At 39.2% G+C, this 13,222-nt stretch overlaps 1 protein-coding gene across 3 annotated transcripts in view; it reads right to left on the reverse strand.

Moving 5' to 3' along the window:
• LOC136876494 (selenoprotein N) overlaps window positions 1–13,222 on the reverse strand; it is a 155,935-nt gene that overhangs the window by 45,208 nt on the left and 97,505 nt on the right. For all 3 annotated transcript variants that reach the window (XM_067150496.2, XM_067150495.2, XM_067150497.2), the window contains exon 3: window positions 7,632–7,798. In XM_067150496.2, the coding sequence (XP_067006597.2) occupies window positions 7,632–7,798 (167 nt within the window). The remainder of the gene's footprint in view (window positions 1–7,631; window positions 7,799–13,222) is intronic.

Below are 13,222 nucleotides of genomic sequence, written 5' to 3' on the forward strand. Positions count from 1 at the left end.
ACGACACATACACTGCCCCCAGCTCCCGTGCCAGCTAAATGAACCAATGGTGGTTATTATTTCTGACCCTGCCGGGAATCGAACCCGGGACCCCTGTGACCAAAGACCAGCACACTAACCATTTAGCCATGGAGCCAGAGATGGCAGTGGAATGACTTTAGTAGACAAATAAGCCTGAATAGAGTTTTTTAAAGTAGGAAAAATCATAATATGAAAAGAGTATTGCAATTTAAGAGAATAAACTGGGACAAATATTTGTTTATAGGAAGAGGAATTAGGGAATGGAATAATTTATAGAGGGAGATGTTTGATAAATTTCCAATTTCTTTAAAATAATTTAGGAAAAGACTAGGTAAACAACTGTAATGAATCAGTCACCTGCTTGATAGTTCTAAATGCAGATCAGTGGTGATTGTTTAATGGGTTAATTACAAGGAAAGGTCAGCATCAGAAAAAGAGACAAGGAAAAACATGAAAACGTACAAGGGCGAGGACAATCTCTTCTTCTTTAGGAACAACTGTCTTCAAATAGATAGGATCTCTCCTCATCAATCCCAATTCCTCTCAGCTCCTGATGATGTTGATGATGACAATGACAATGGCGATTGTTGTTTAAATGGGCCTAACAGCTAGGTCATCAGCCCCTAATGGTTCGAGGTGAACTAAACGAAAATTATAACTTCAAAATGTGTCCACTGACTAGAATCTAAAACGAATGACGATGAGAAAATGATAGTGAAACAAAACACAGTGCATCCAATTCACAATCCCTTAATTACTCGGATGATACTCATTATCTAAAGGGGCCCAAAATCCAGGTCACCAGCTCCTCATAATGGGACTAATCACGGGTGCCAGTATTTCTGTGGTGTTCCTCACTTAGTGGAACTAATCACAAGCCATGTATACTCATGGTGTTGCTTACATAGTGGTACTAATCATAGGCAATGTAGACCCATGGTGTATCACACATTATAGCAACACCCACAGACAACACAAACCCATGGTGTTCCTGACATAGTGGTACTACTACTCTCAGGCAATGCAGACCCATGGTTTTACTCAAATAGTGGTACTAATCATGGGCACCAGCCAAACCCGTGGTGCTTCTCACTTAGTGGCACTAATCACAGGCAACGTAGACCAATGGTGTTTCTCATAAAGTGGTATTATTCATAGGTAATGCAGGCGCATTTTGAATACAGTGGAACCGACTGGTAGAATGCACACTATGACCATTATCACAAACAACGCCCAGATCCGTAGTGTTTCTCGCATAATGGTACTGCTCCTATGTAACGTACACTCATAGCTTTCCTCACAAGGTGGTACTAGTTGCAAGTAACGTCGACCCATGGTGTTCCACACGTAATGGTGCTAATCACAGGTATTTTCATAGTTCTAATCTCATCTCTTGGTTGCCCCTTTTAGTCGACTCTTACAACAGGCAGGGGATACCGTGGGTGTATTCTTCATCTGCGTTCCACTCAGCTCCTGATAATATAGTTTCTGCCACCTAGTTTTAACAGGATGACAGGTGATTCACACTTACAGAGGGGCTCTTGACAGTTCTTCAGTCTTAATAAGAAGAAAGCTGGATAAACACAGGAATAAGGGAGGCAAAAATTTAAAGATAAATACAGGTGATAAAATATGAAAAACACAAGTCAAACACATAAGGAGAAAAGCAATCCAATGGGTCAATACACAGTAGGTAATAATGGAAAGAAACAAGCAAGTGTCAGATAAAGTTATGTACAAAAAGATGATGAGACCCAACTCCAAATCTTTCATGCATTGTCAGTTCTCCTTGTTCTATATCTTACATCTTTATCATTTTTGAATGTTTATATCCTCCTATCTATCACTGATGTCTATAGACACACGTTCCATTATGTACTGTAAAAACATTAAACCTTAAGGATTCCTTGACTATAGCCCATTCAAGCCTTGACTGATTGACAACTGGCATCCTTATGGAAATACTGAGTGTCAAATGGTCATTGTGACCGTTTTATGGATGTTGGTGTTGGTTTCATAGAAAAGTTCACTACCTTACATATCAGAGAGCTGTCCATTTGTCCTTGGAAAGTAAAGCTTGTCCCAGATGCCATACATATATAAAATCCAGATAGGGCCAGGACTGAACCCAAGATCATTTGGACAGCACTGAGGTACATTAAATCACCACAGCAGCATAGTAGTCTGTTCTTGCTCCAAATAATGAATAACTGATTCCCCTACTTCCTCTTCCTGAATATGTATTTAATATTTTCCTTCTGTCATCTGTGCTCAGATTTCTGTTCTGTACAATTTTACAATTTGCTTTAAATCGTACTGACGACACAGGTACGTCTTATGGTGACTATGGGATAGGAAAGGCCTACTAGTGGGAAGGAAGTGGCTGTGGCTTTAATTAAGGTACAGCCCCAGCATTTGCCTGGTGTGAAAATGGGAAACCACAGAAAATCATCTTCAAGGCTGCCGACAGTGGGGCTCGAACCCACTATCTCCCGGATGCAAGCTCACAGCTGCGTGGCCTTAATCGCATAGTGAACTGGCCCAGTTCTGTTTTGTAGGTAGACTTAAGTCCCCCCTCCATGGTCGCATCATACTTGAAATAAACTTTCAGCTTATTAAGTTGTGTTCTTCACTTAGAGTTATGCAGAAGGGATGTTCAATACAGAACAGTAATGGCCAACCGGACACCAGTGGGATCTAAATTCTCAACTTTCCAATTTTCCATATGATGCTCTATCAACTGAGCTATGGTGACAGGTTATATTTCTTCTGTTAGAAAGGTTCTAAAATAAGTAAATATGTTATTTTCATGAACACCACCACCACCACTGATTCTTATTCCTTTATTTACATGGTGTGATTCAGGCTATGAAGCCTGCTACATTGCCAAATCATGTCTGATAATGTACATACAGTTCAACAATATATTTCACTCATTCACTAATACTAGACTATACACTTAGTTATAAAAACACATTAAAGGAAAGAAAGAAGAAATGTATATAAAATAACCCAAAATAAAGAAAATTGTCCTTATGTATCAATGAAAACAAATGTAGTAAAACTTAAATGACACACAGAATGAAACAACAAAACAAGGAAAATAATCATATTGTATTTACAAATTTTATGGAGTAGAAGCAACAAATGATAACTACAAAACTGGTTTAGTTTAAATCAATTTAGCTCATGGAATGCTAGAGTTATACGATTAAATTTTGGAATGGTCATTATAAAGCAGACGCAAGCATTCTGAGCTCCCTGAAGTGCCATTTAGTCTGCCGTACATGTCACAGTAGTCAAACAGAGAAATTATTAGCTGTTGAAGCAACAGCTTTTTTTTTTGGTCTTGTAAGGAAGTAAATCTTACATTCTTTTAAGCGAGTGAAGGGAGAAAGATACTCGTTGGCATATAGTGGTTACGTATTCTGCCCAGTCAAGGTTTTTGTCCAGTATTAATCCTAAAGCTGTAACTTTGTTTTCAAAAGGGATAACCTGTCATCATAACTTGAGATTTCATGGGGTTCATTCTGAGTCTGTGTAGTCTAGTACACATTTTTACATGTGCTAGGTCTTGATTAATTTTACATATAGCTTTGTGAATACCAGTTACTTTCATAAGAGCAGAAACCTGCAAATCACCTGTGCGTAGATGATATTTACTGTTTTCAATATTTTATGAAGTAATACCAATATAAATGGTCCGTTATTGGATATTATAAACTTTCCAGCTAACTCATTCCTGGTTGCCAGCGTTTTGCCCCCATGTGCTAGGAACAAATATTTCAGATTCCCTAAGGGAATCAACATCTATATCATTTTATGAAGTATTGTTTATATAAAGGGAAAAGAGAAGAGGAGAAATTATAGAATCCTGAGGCATCCCTGCCTCAACCTACTGTCGCAAAGTTGCTGCTGAGCTCATCAACAGAGAGTAAAATGCATTTATTTCTGCCTCCCCCATTTGAAGGCTGCCAAAAAGACTAAGCTTACATAAAAAGTGGATTGACAACCACAAGGGTTCTGTAAAATATATCTATAAATGATTGGTATATCATATTATAGCCTACCTATTACTCAATAAAAATCATATCAATCAATAATTTTGGAACCCATGAGGAACTCATAGGACAAAAGATACAGCTAAGATTATAAATGATTTCTTACTATTGTTAATGAGCCTTTCAGGGCTGCTAACCCATGGTCCTTAATAAACTGGTTATGCAAATTAAAGTTCTTATAAAAGTTATGAAATATGTGAGTAATTGTGCCACTTGCTCCTATCATCAATCCTAATACCCATATGGAGTCCAGATGATATTTCTCAGCATAATATGGAGTGTTCATCATGTGGTTGAGTAGACGATGCCTCGGTTCTAATTGTGGGTTTTATTATGAACCCATTACTTTAACTTGGTGGTACAGCTATCATGTCAATCCACCAGCTTGACGCAGCCTGACACACTCCATGTATCTCCTCTATAGACTGTAAAATGCTTTCCCCGTAGGGCTTCAGCAAACATGGATCTTATGCGATGATGTCATGAGTTCCATAGTGTGTCATTAAATGGACAGGAACCCAAGACATGACCAAGTGTTTCAATCTCACTGTGACAACGCCAACCGTGGTTATATCTTGAGACCTGCCAGGTAATGCACGAACTGGAACTACATTTACTGTCAGTTTTATGGCATTTTTCCAGCCGCTGCTGGTTAGACCTTCAAGAAAATGAAATGGCGTATGGCTTTTAGTGCCAGAAGTGTCCAAGGACTCCCATTGACGACTGGCGCGTCATGATGAGGATGAAATGATGCTGAAGACGACACATACACCCAGCCCCCGTATCAGCGAATTTAACCAATTATGGTTAAAATTCCCGACCCCACCGGGAATCGAACCTGGGACTCCTGTGGCCAAAGGCTAGCACGCTAACCATTTAGCCAAGGAGCCGAAGAGACCTTCAGGTTTTCTTACCAGCTGATTGGCTAGTGTGTATTTGTCGTATAGTATAACACCCTTACCGTTTTGTGGGAGGAAAGCAACAGGAAACTACCTCACACCTCATTTCCCTAGTATACCTCTTCAGTGACGCCTAGGCTATCAATGACAGCTGTTGACGGAACTGTGGAAGATCAAACCAGCCTTCGGGCTGAATACCCAACATACATACCGTTTTGTGGTAAGGCACACCAGGCATCGAATTCTTTCTCACGGAGTTGTTGTTGTAGGAGTGTGACATTGACTGATTCACATTCAGTACTCAGGAATAGGCCAAGTTTTTCGAAACACTTCTCTGCTTCTGTATGAAGGTGTCTGGTATGGTAAATGTGTATATTGTTGGGTTGATGGAGAACTTGGCATGCATTTATGTGCTGTAGATAAGCCTCCCAACTGCACTTGAAAGGCTGAGTCCTTTATACTTTTTATTGGAGTATATCATGTTGTCTGGTATATCTATTGGATGTTGAACATCTTTGAAGGTGCTTTTGACAAGTTTGTCAAAATCAGTTAGGAAGCTTGTAGGTATTCGATGTAAAGGTGTAGTTGTGGTTGTTGTAGTGAAGTTGATGCTAATCTGTCAATTTTTTTTTTTTTTTTTTTTTTTGCTAGTGGCTTTACGTCGCACCAACACAGATAGGTCTTATGGTGATGATGGGATAGGAAAGGCCTAGGATTTGGAAGGAAGTGGCTGTGGCCTTAAGGTACAGCCCCAGCATTTGCCTGGTATGAAAATGGGAAACCTCAGAAAACCATCTTCAGGGCTGCCGGCAGTGGGATTCGAACCCACTATCTCCCAGATGATAGCTCACAGCCGCACGCTCCTAACCACACGGTCAACTCGCCCGGTAATGCGTCTAGTTTAGGTGTAAGTTTTTCCATTGTTAATTTAGTATCAAATAGAGTGGCATTGTGATAGTTTAGTTTGCTGCTTTCAGGAGCCTTACCTAAACCTAGACTTAGGTTGTGGGTTTGGATCTCAATGGTGTCCAATTAGTCACTTTCGTTCTGTATTTAAAATCTTTTCAGCATTTAGTTTACTGTATGTACTGAACACGACTTAATACGATGAAAATTAAATGTTTAGATGGCTGCTGATGCCCAGATACATCTCTAGTCAGAGTACACAATGCACTGTATTTTAAGTTATTTTCATTTTACTGTTTCATTCTCATCCTTGGCTTTGATAACAAAATTACTTGAGGTATGAACAATGTTAGTATGACCCCAGTCCCTTGACAGCTACAAGGGTCTTGTAAAATATGTCTATAAATGATTGGTATACCATATTATAGCCTACCTATTTCTAAATAACAATCATATCAATCAAGAATTTTGAAACCAAGCATAATATGGAATTGTAGGTTCATATATATATATCATTTCTCCCTGTGTACATCATGTGGTTGAGTGGATGATGCATCGGTTCCAACTGTCATGTCTATTATAAACTCTTTACTTGAGCCTGGTGGTAAGGTAACTACCTCACTCCTCATTTCCCTATAACAACTCCCCAGCAACACTTAGGCTATCTATGACAGCTGATGTTGGAGCTGTTGAGGCTCCAACCAGTCTTTGGGTTGAGGACTTCTCAAATGCACAGACTGCTCTTGATCAGAACTTTGGAGCACCCAAACTACTTGGCTGTCTCATGGTTACAACCGGAAGAACAACTCCCTCCAGGTCATTGATGCAAATGGAGAATTTGAAAAGCCCTCAACAGGCTTCAAAAAGGAGTGGGGAAATGCAGAGGAAATTTGTACATATAGGGATATCTAGGTGATGATACTGCACTATAAAGCCTTTGTGTGGAAAATCCAGAATGTGAGCCATCTTATTCAATGCCCTTTGGCTCCTGTAACATGTACCCAGTAAGATTTAACTTACAGTATGAACGAGACTGCAAATAGCGTAGTACTGAGTCAACATAGTGTAATTCAGTATGTTACTCTTTAGATTTGTAATATAATATATAACATAATATATTTCTCTGGGCAGATAAACATAACCTTAAAATTTGTAGAAGGAATCTGTGGGTGGTTCCTTATGACATCACTCAGAAGAGGGCAGTGTCTGATAGCATATGCTTCATTTACTTTCTCACAGCAAGTTTCAAGAAGGAAGCAGGTGAGTTAAGATTACTCCGAGGGTCCCACACACAGTTTTGTGCATAAGCAGATCTGCACCTAAACTGTGGTGTGATGTATCTGACTTCTCCTAGGCTACTGTTATTTCACAATGCTGTATAAGTACGGAACTTTTAATTTTCAGTATCAAACATGTTTCATTTTACCATTCTGACATGTTCTCTGCATCAAGATTAACAGCCAAATATGTGGCATCAACGCGTGATGTTCCCTCTCCCACTATTCCTTTTGTGCTGACTACACCTTGGACCAATCATCTATGATGCAGCTTGACCAGAAAGTTTGTTTCCTCACTGCAACTTCACAGATTCCATGTAGACTTCCCCTTTGTAAATATCCCCTGTAAATGTTTATACTGCTGTACAGAATACATTTCTCTTTCTTTTACACTTCCATGTTGCAATAGACAGGTGAATAAAAAAGAGGAAAAACCCAACTCATTTTGGTAAATTTTGGTACTGTACCTGAGTTCATCTAGTTCTATATGCTCAGGCTCTACCATATACCACACATCTCCAGGGTGAATTTCTTGAGAGGGAAGGAGTGCTTTTATGTCCTCTCTTGACAGAGAAGTGCGATTTCTGAATGGTGCCTGCCAGTCCAGAAGACCCTTTAGGGTAATACTTGCTTTCTGAAATAAAGAAAATGTTACTGTTGGTATTATTTTCCTAAAACTTACTGTACTATAATAATAGAAAATATCACATCCAGGAACTATATAAAATATATGCTTTTCAACCCAAACTTTGAATTAGTAAAGAAGCGGAATCAGAGATTAATTATTTGTTTGGTTATTTCTAGCCGGGTGCAGGCCTAGTAACACAGACCCTCCGATGAGGGTGGGTTGCATCTGCCATGTGTAGGTAACTACGTGTTATTGTGGTGGAGGAAAGTGTTATGTATGGTGTGCGAGTTGCAGGGATGTTGGGGACAGCACAACACCCAGCCCCAGAGTCATTGGAATTAACCAATGAAGGTTAAAATCCCCGACTTGGCTGGGAATGGAACCTGGGACCCTCTGAACCGAAGGCCACTGCGCTGACCATTTGGCCAACGAGTCGGACGGAAACAGAGATAAGATTTTTTTTTGTGTATAATGTTATACTGTATAGGATAATAAACAAGTTACAAGATTGTGAACGACTGCAGAAAGACCTTGACAATTTTGTGAGACGGACAGCATGATGATAAAGGGGGTTAAAAGTCTGGTTGTGAGTTTACTAATAGGAAACTTCCACTCAGTTTTAATTACTGTATTGATGGAATGAAAGTCCTGTATGGGGATTTATTTAAAGAAAGATCTTCATTGAGGTAATTACATAAACGGGGTTGTAAATCAAGGTTACAGATCTCTTCATATGGTTATGAGGGTAATTAGGGGTTGTAGTAAGGATGTAGAGGGCATATAAGTCTCTGGTAAGACCCCAATCAGAGAATGGTTACAGTGTATGGGACCCTAACCAGGATTACTTGATTTGAGAACTGGAAAAAATCCAAAGAAAAGCAGCTCAATTGTTCTCGGCGATTTCTGACAAAAGAGTCGTGTTACAAAAATTTTGCAAAGTTTGGACTGGGAAGACTCATGAGAAAGGAGGTGAGCTGCTCGACTAAGCGGTTTGTTACCTATATAAATGGTCCATTATTGGACATTATAAATTTTCCAGCTAACTCATTCCTGGTTGGCAGCGTTTCACCCCAGTGTACAAAGTTGGGCTCATCAGTTGGTAAATAGCACACCCACCAAGACGCATGGCTAGTGCATACCATGGAGGCCAGTGCATAGGCAACTTGGAACCACCGGCAGTGCCAATGCACTATGAGAGACTGTCTCATTCCAAAAATTGATGCCTGCCTGGCCATCAGATGATACAGATCTTGATTCCCATAGGGAACCTGAAATATTTGTTCCGAATGAGTAAATTTATAACACCAATATAAATGATCCATTATTGGACATTATAAATTTTCCAGCTAACTCATTCCTGGTTGCCAGCATTTCGCCCCGGTGTGCTAACTTAGATTTTTTACATGGCAATATCATACGACATGGAGTGCTGAATGGACTTTTTCCACCCTTCAAATTCCCGACTATCTTTGCCGGGATTGAATTCATAATCTGGAGATCCAGAGATTAAATTCTAACACTGATCCACAGAGGGAGCTAAAATCACAGATGAGTAAGTTTTTGATATAGGCAGGTCAGTTTATTTTATCTGCTTGATTCTGCGATGGCACGTATACCTCATGTTTCTCTGAAGGCAATTTCATGAACCATTCAATAATATGTATCCAAAGTAATTGAGTCCAATTTATCCAAGCATAGCATTGTAAATACAATAGAAATAGAAAACTGTATTAAATTACTCAGATTTGTATTGAATAACAACTACTTCTCATTCAATAACCAAATCTATCACCAATTAAGCTTGGCTATAGGGGACCCCAACTCAGGGATATTGGCTGATATTTATATGGATAACATGGAAGAATCAAAAATTAAACCAAATATGGAAGGTGTTAGACAGGGAGATGGTTTGTCCCCTATCCTGTTTAACTGTCTGCTGGAGAAGGTCATTCAGGAATGGACGAAAACACTAGCTGACATCTCTGGATTAAAAATCGGCTACAAAAAAGACAAGTTAACAGTTACTTGCTTAGCCTTCGCAGATGACCTCACACTCTTAGCTTCAAGTATGGAAGAAGCTACGTTCCAGCTATCCTCCCTAGAACGCATAGCAGCTAAAGCAGGGCTAAAGATCGCTGTCAATAAAACAGAATTTCTGACAAACATCAGAGAAGCACCCAACTTCATTTCTTTGGGGGACAAAATAATACACAAGGCCAACTCATTCAAATATCTTGGAGAGTGGATAACCCCAAATGTTAATGAGGATCTTGCAATGAAGAGTAGATGCACTAAATTAGAAAGAGCTTATCATCTTTGTAAGAACATATACAAGTCTAAATCCCTCTCCTTGAATCTTAAACTTAGACACTACAACACCATAGTAAGACCATCTGTACTGTACGCCTCAGAATGCCTAAACATGACCCGGAAAGGACAACTCAGAAAACTAGAACTGAAAGAGCGAAAGATCCTCAGAAGGATTATGGGTCCCATTAAAGAAGGAGATGGCTACAGAATCAGGCACAACAAGGAACTGTACAGTAAAATAGAGAGCATTACAACAGCTATGAGGAAGAGAAGACTAATCTTCTATGGTCATGTAGTCAGGATGGACAGCCAGAGACTCACTTCAAGAATCTTCAACACTGTACGGTATCTGGAGGGAAAGCAACAAATGCCAAATGGACGAATTTAGTACGGAAAGACCTACAATACCTAAACATTGATCACATTGACGTTTACAACTGATATAAATTCAGAAAGTTAGTCAAGACATCTGACTCTCTCCAGTCACTAACAACTAAATCACTGCGTCCAGGAGTAGTGATAAAGTAGTGAAAACCTATTGAAATAGCTTAATTTTGTGTATATCTGATTCATTTAGTGCTGTTTATATAGTGGTGTTTAGTGTTTGTTGGTAGAAATTGGGAGTAGTAATAATTATTTAAATTTTGTAACAAGTAATTCAGTTGGTCTTCAGTAAATTACGTTTTCTAGGTTAAGTAGGCTAGCTAGGTGCAACTTGTTTCGAATTTAGGTTTAGGTAATACTTTAGGTAACAATATTAACTTGAAAAATATTTGTAAATACCGGTATCTGTAGGTTCGTTGGTTGTACTTACAAAGGCAGATTATCATAAGGAATAGTACAGTAACTTCTGCAGCAACTTCTCCGGTATTTCGTGTAGATCCTACGTTCAAACTATCGCGAAAGTAATAATTTACTACATTAAAAAACACGATTCGCCTGTAAACTTCCATTTAAAAAGAAGTTAAAGAGATTGCACGGTAATAGTTAACAGTCGTATTGTTATTGATTATTGTCGCTCCTCATATTCAAATATTGCATTGTTGGCTACAGTCGTGAACAAAGGGTGTAGTGTAGTCAAGTAAATATAAATAAAAATCAGCTGGCCTTGTATTCCATTCATTTGTACTTCTGAGTACGGTAAGTAGTTAGTATCCGTAATTTATATTTCGCTCCCTTGATCTTTCAGTATTTATGAGCGGTTAGCTAATAATAATAAAGTTCATATATCCCAGTAATTGCAGTTCAAGTCCCTGGAGTAAATAGTAGTAGTAGTTTTGACAGAAATATTTGAGAAATTATTGTAGACAACCTCGTATTTTTCAGTAGGCCTAATTAAGGACACTTTTTTTTTCTCCGTCCCGTGGAGTAGGGAAAATAATAGTAATCCACCAGCTGTAATAATCACATAACCACATTTCAGTAGAATTGTAGTGAAGATAAGGTATAATATATTAGATAGTATTAGATAGTATCCAGTTATATTCGTGTTTTTCTTCGTGTACGGCAATCCTTTTGATACTTAAGCATTTAACCAAACGCAGTATAGTGTAGTGTAGATACATTGTAGTATAGATACAGTACGGTACCGTACATTTAGATAGTGCCGTATCTTGCTTCCTATATTCGTGTGTATCTATTAGACCCTAATACTAATAATAATTTGTCTAAGCATTTAGCTTCGTTGGTAATCTTTGAGTACAGTAGTTCTTGCAAATTTCATTTCTGTTGTGCTTAGTAGTGACATACGGTACGGTACCGGTATCGTAATTAGGATACGTCTGAAAGTAGTTTAAAAATTACTGTAGTGTACTGTACAGTAGTATACGAGTAATATCCTATTAGAATTTAGTGTGCTTATTTTATTATTGTAAAATATTTGTGTAGTACTGGTGTAGTAGAGGTATCCGTAGAAACTCTTACTAAAATATTGTTGAAATTAGGATAGGCTTAATTGCAGTTTGGAATTGTGTAGTTCTTGTGTATTACTTTCGATATTCAGTAATTAACAGCAGTTTTTATCCTGTTAGGGGTTGTAGGATTTTAAAAAAAAATAGAGCACGACTAAGTAGTATTGTAGTGTAGTCGTATATTAATTACCTTATTGTTGTGTACTATCCCAGACAATATATCCCTCCATTCATTTATTTTTTTAATTTATAATTTTTCTCCCGTAAAGAATGGCTAAGGAGCGCGAGTGTACTTATTGTGGGTGTGGTGAGGCATTGAGGGGTATGAGGGAGGAGTTGGAAAGTTTGAGGGAGATAATTAGGATTCTCACAGAAGACAGGAAGGAAGATAGGACTCCCTCAAACAATGTACAGGTTACAGTAGGTATACAAGAGGGAGGGGAAGGAAAGGGAGGAGTTGTAGAAGACAGGTGGTCTAACGTTCTAAGGGGAAGGAGATTGCAGGCCAAGGGCTCTATTCAGGACAGGTGTCTGTGCGAAATCGGTACGAGTCACTCCAGGTAGAACAACAGAGGGAAGATGAGAGACAGGGAACTGTTGCTGAGATGCATGGAAGTAGGAGGAAGGGAAAAGGTAGGAAAGGGAAATGTAGAGTAGAGGATAGGAAAAGACAGGTGGTACAGGGTCATGGGAAGGAGAAAAGGAAGGAGGAAGTAGCTTCTGCAGCTATCAGGAAAGATAGGGCTGACCAGGAGGGGAGGGGATCAAATGAGGTGGGTAGGGTTGAGGCTCTGGTCATGGGGGATTCCATCGTTAGACACGTGGGGAAAGTGTGTGGAGGAAAGGGAACCAGGGTAGAATGTTATCCAGGAATTAGGTTGAGGCAGATGTTGAGGAAAGTAGAAGAGAGGGAGGAGGGGAAGGAGAAGGTGGTAGTGTTTCACGTTGGTACCAACAACATAAGGCAAGCTGATATAAGTACCAACATAGTTGGAGATGTGTGGGATCTGGTAAATGCAGCACGGGTGAAGTTTAAGAAAGCGGAGATTGTTATTAGTGGAATACTGTTTAGGAGGGATACTGACTGGAGGGTGATTGGGGATTTAAATGAGACTATGGAGTGGGTATGTGGGAAACTGGGAGTGAAATTTCTAGATCCTAATGGGTGGGTAGGAGATAGGGATCTGCGCTCGGATGGCCTTCATTTAAA

Source organism: Anabrus simplex, chromosome 6 (assembly GCF_040414725.1).
Source record: "Anabrus simplex isolate iqAnaSimp1 chromosome 6, ASM4041472v1, whole genome shotgun sequence".
Classification (NCBI taxonomy): domain Eukaryota; kingdom Metazoa; phylum Arthropoda; class Insecta; order Orthoptera; family Tettigoniidae; genus Anabrus; species Anabrus simplex.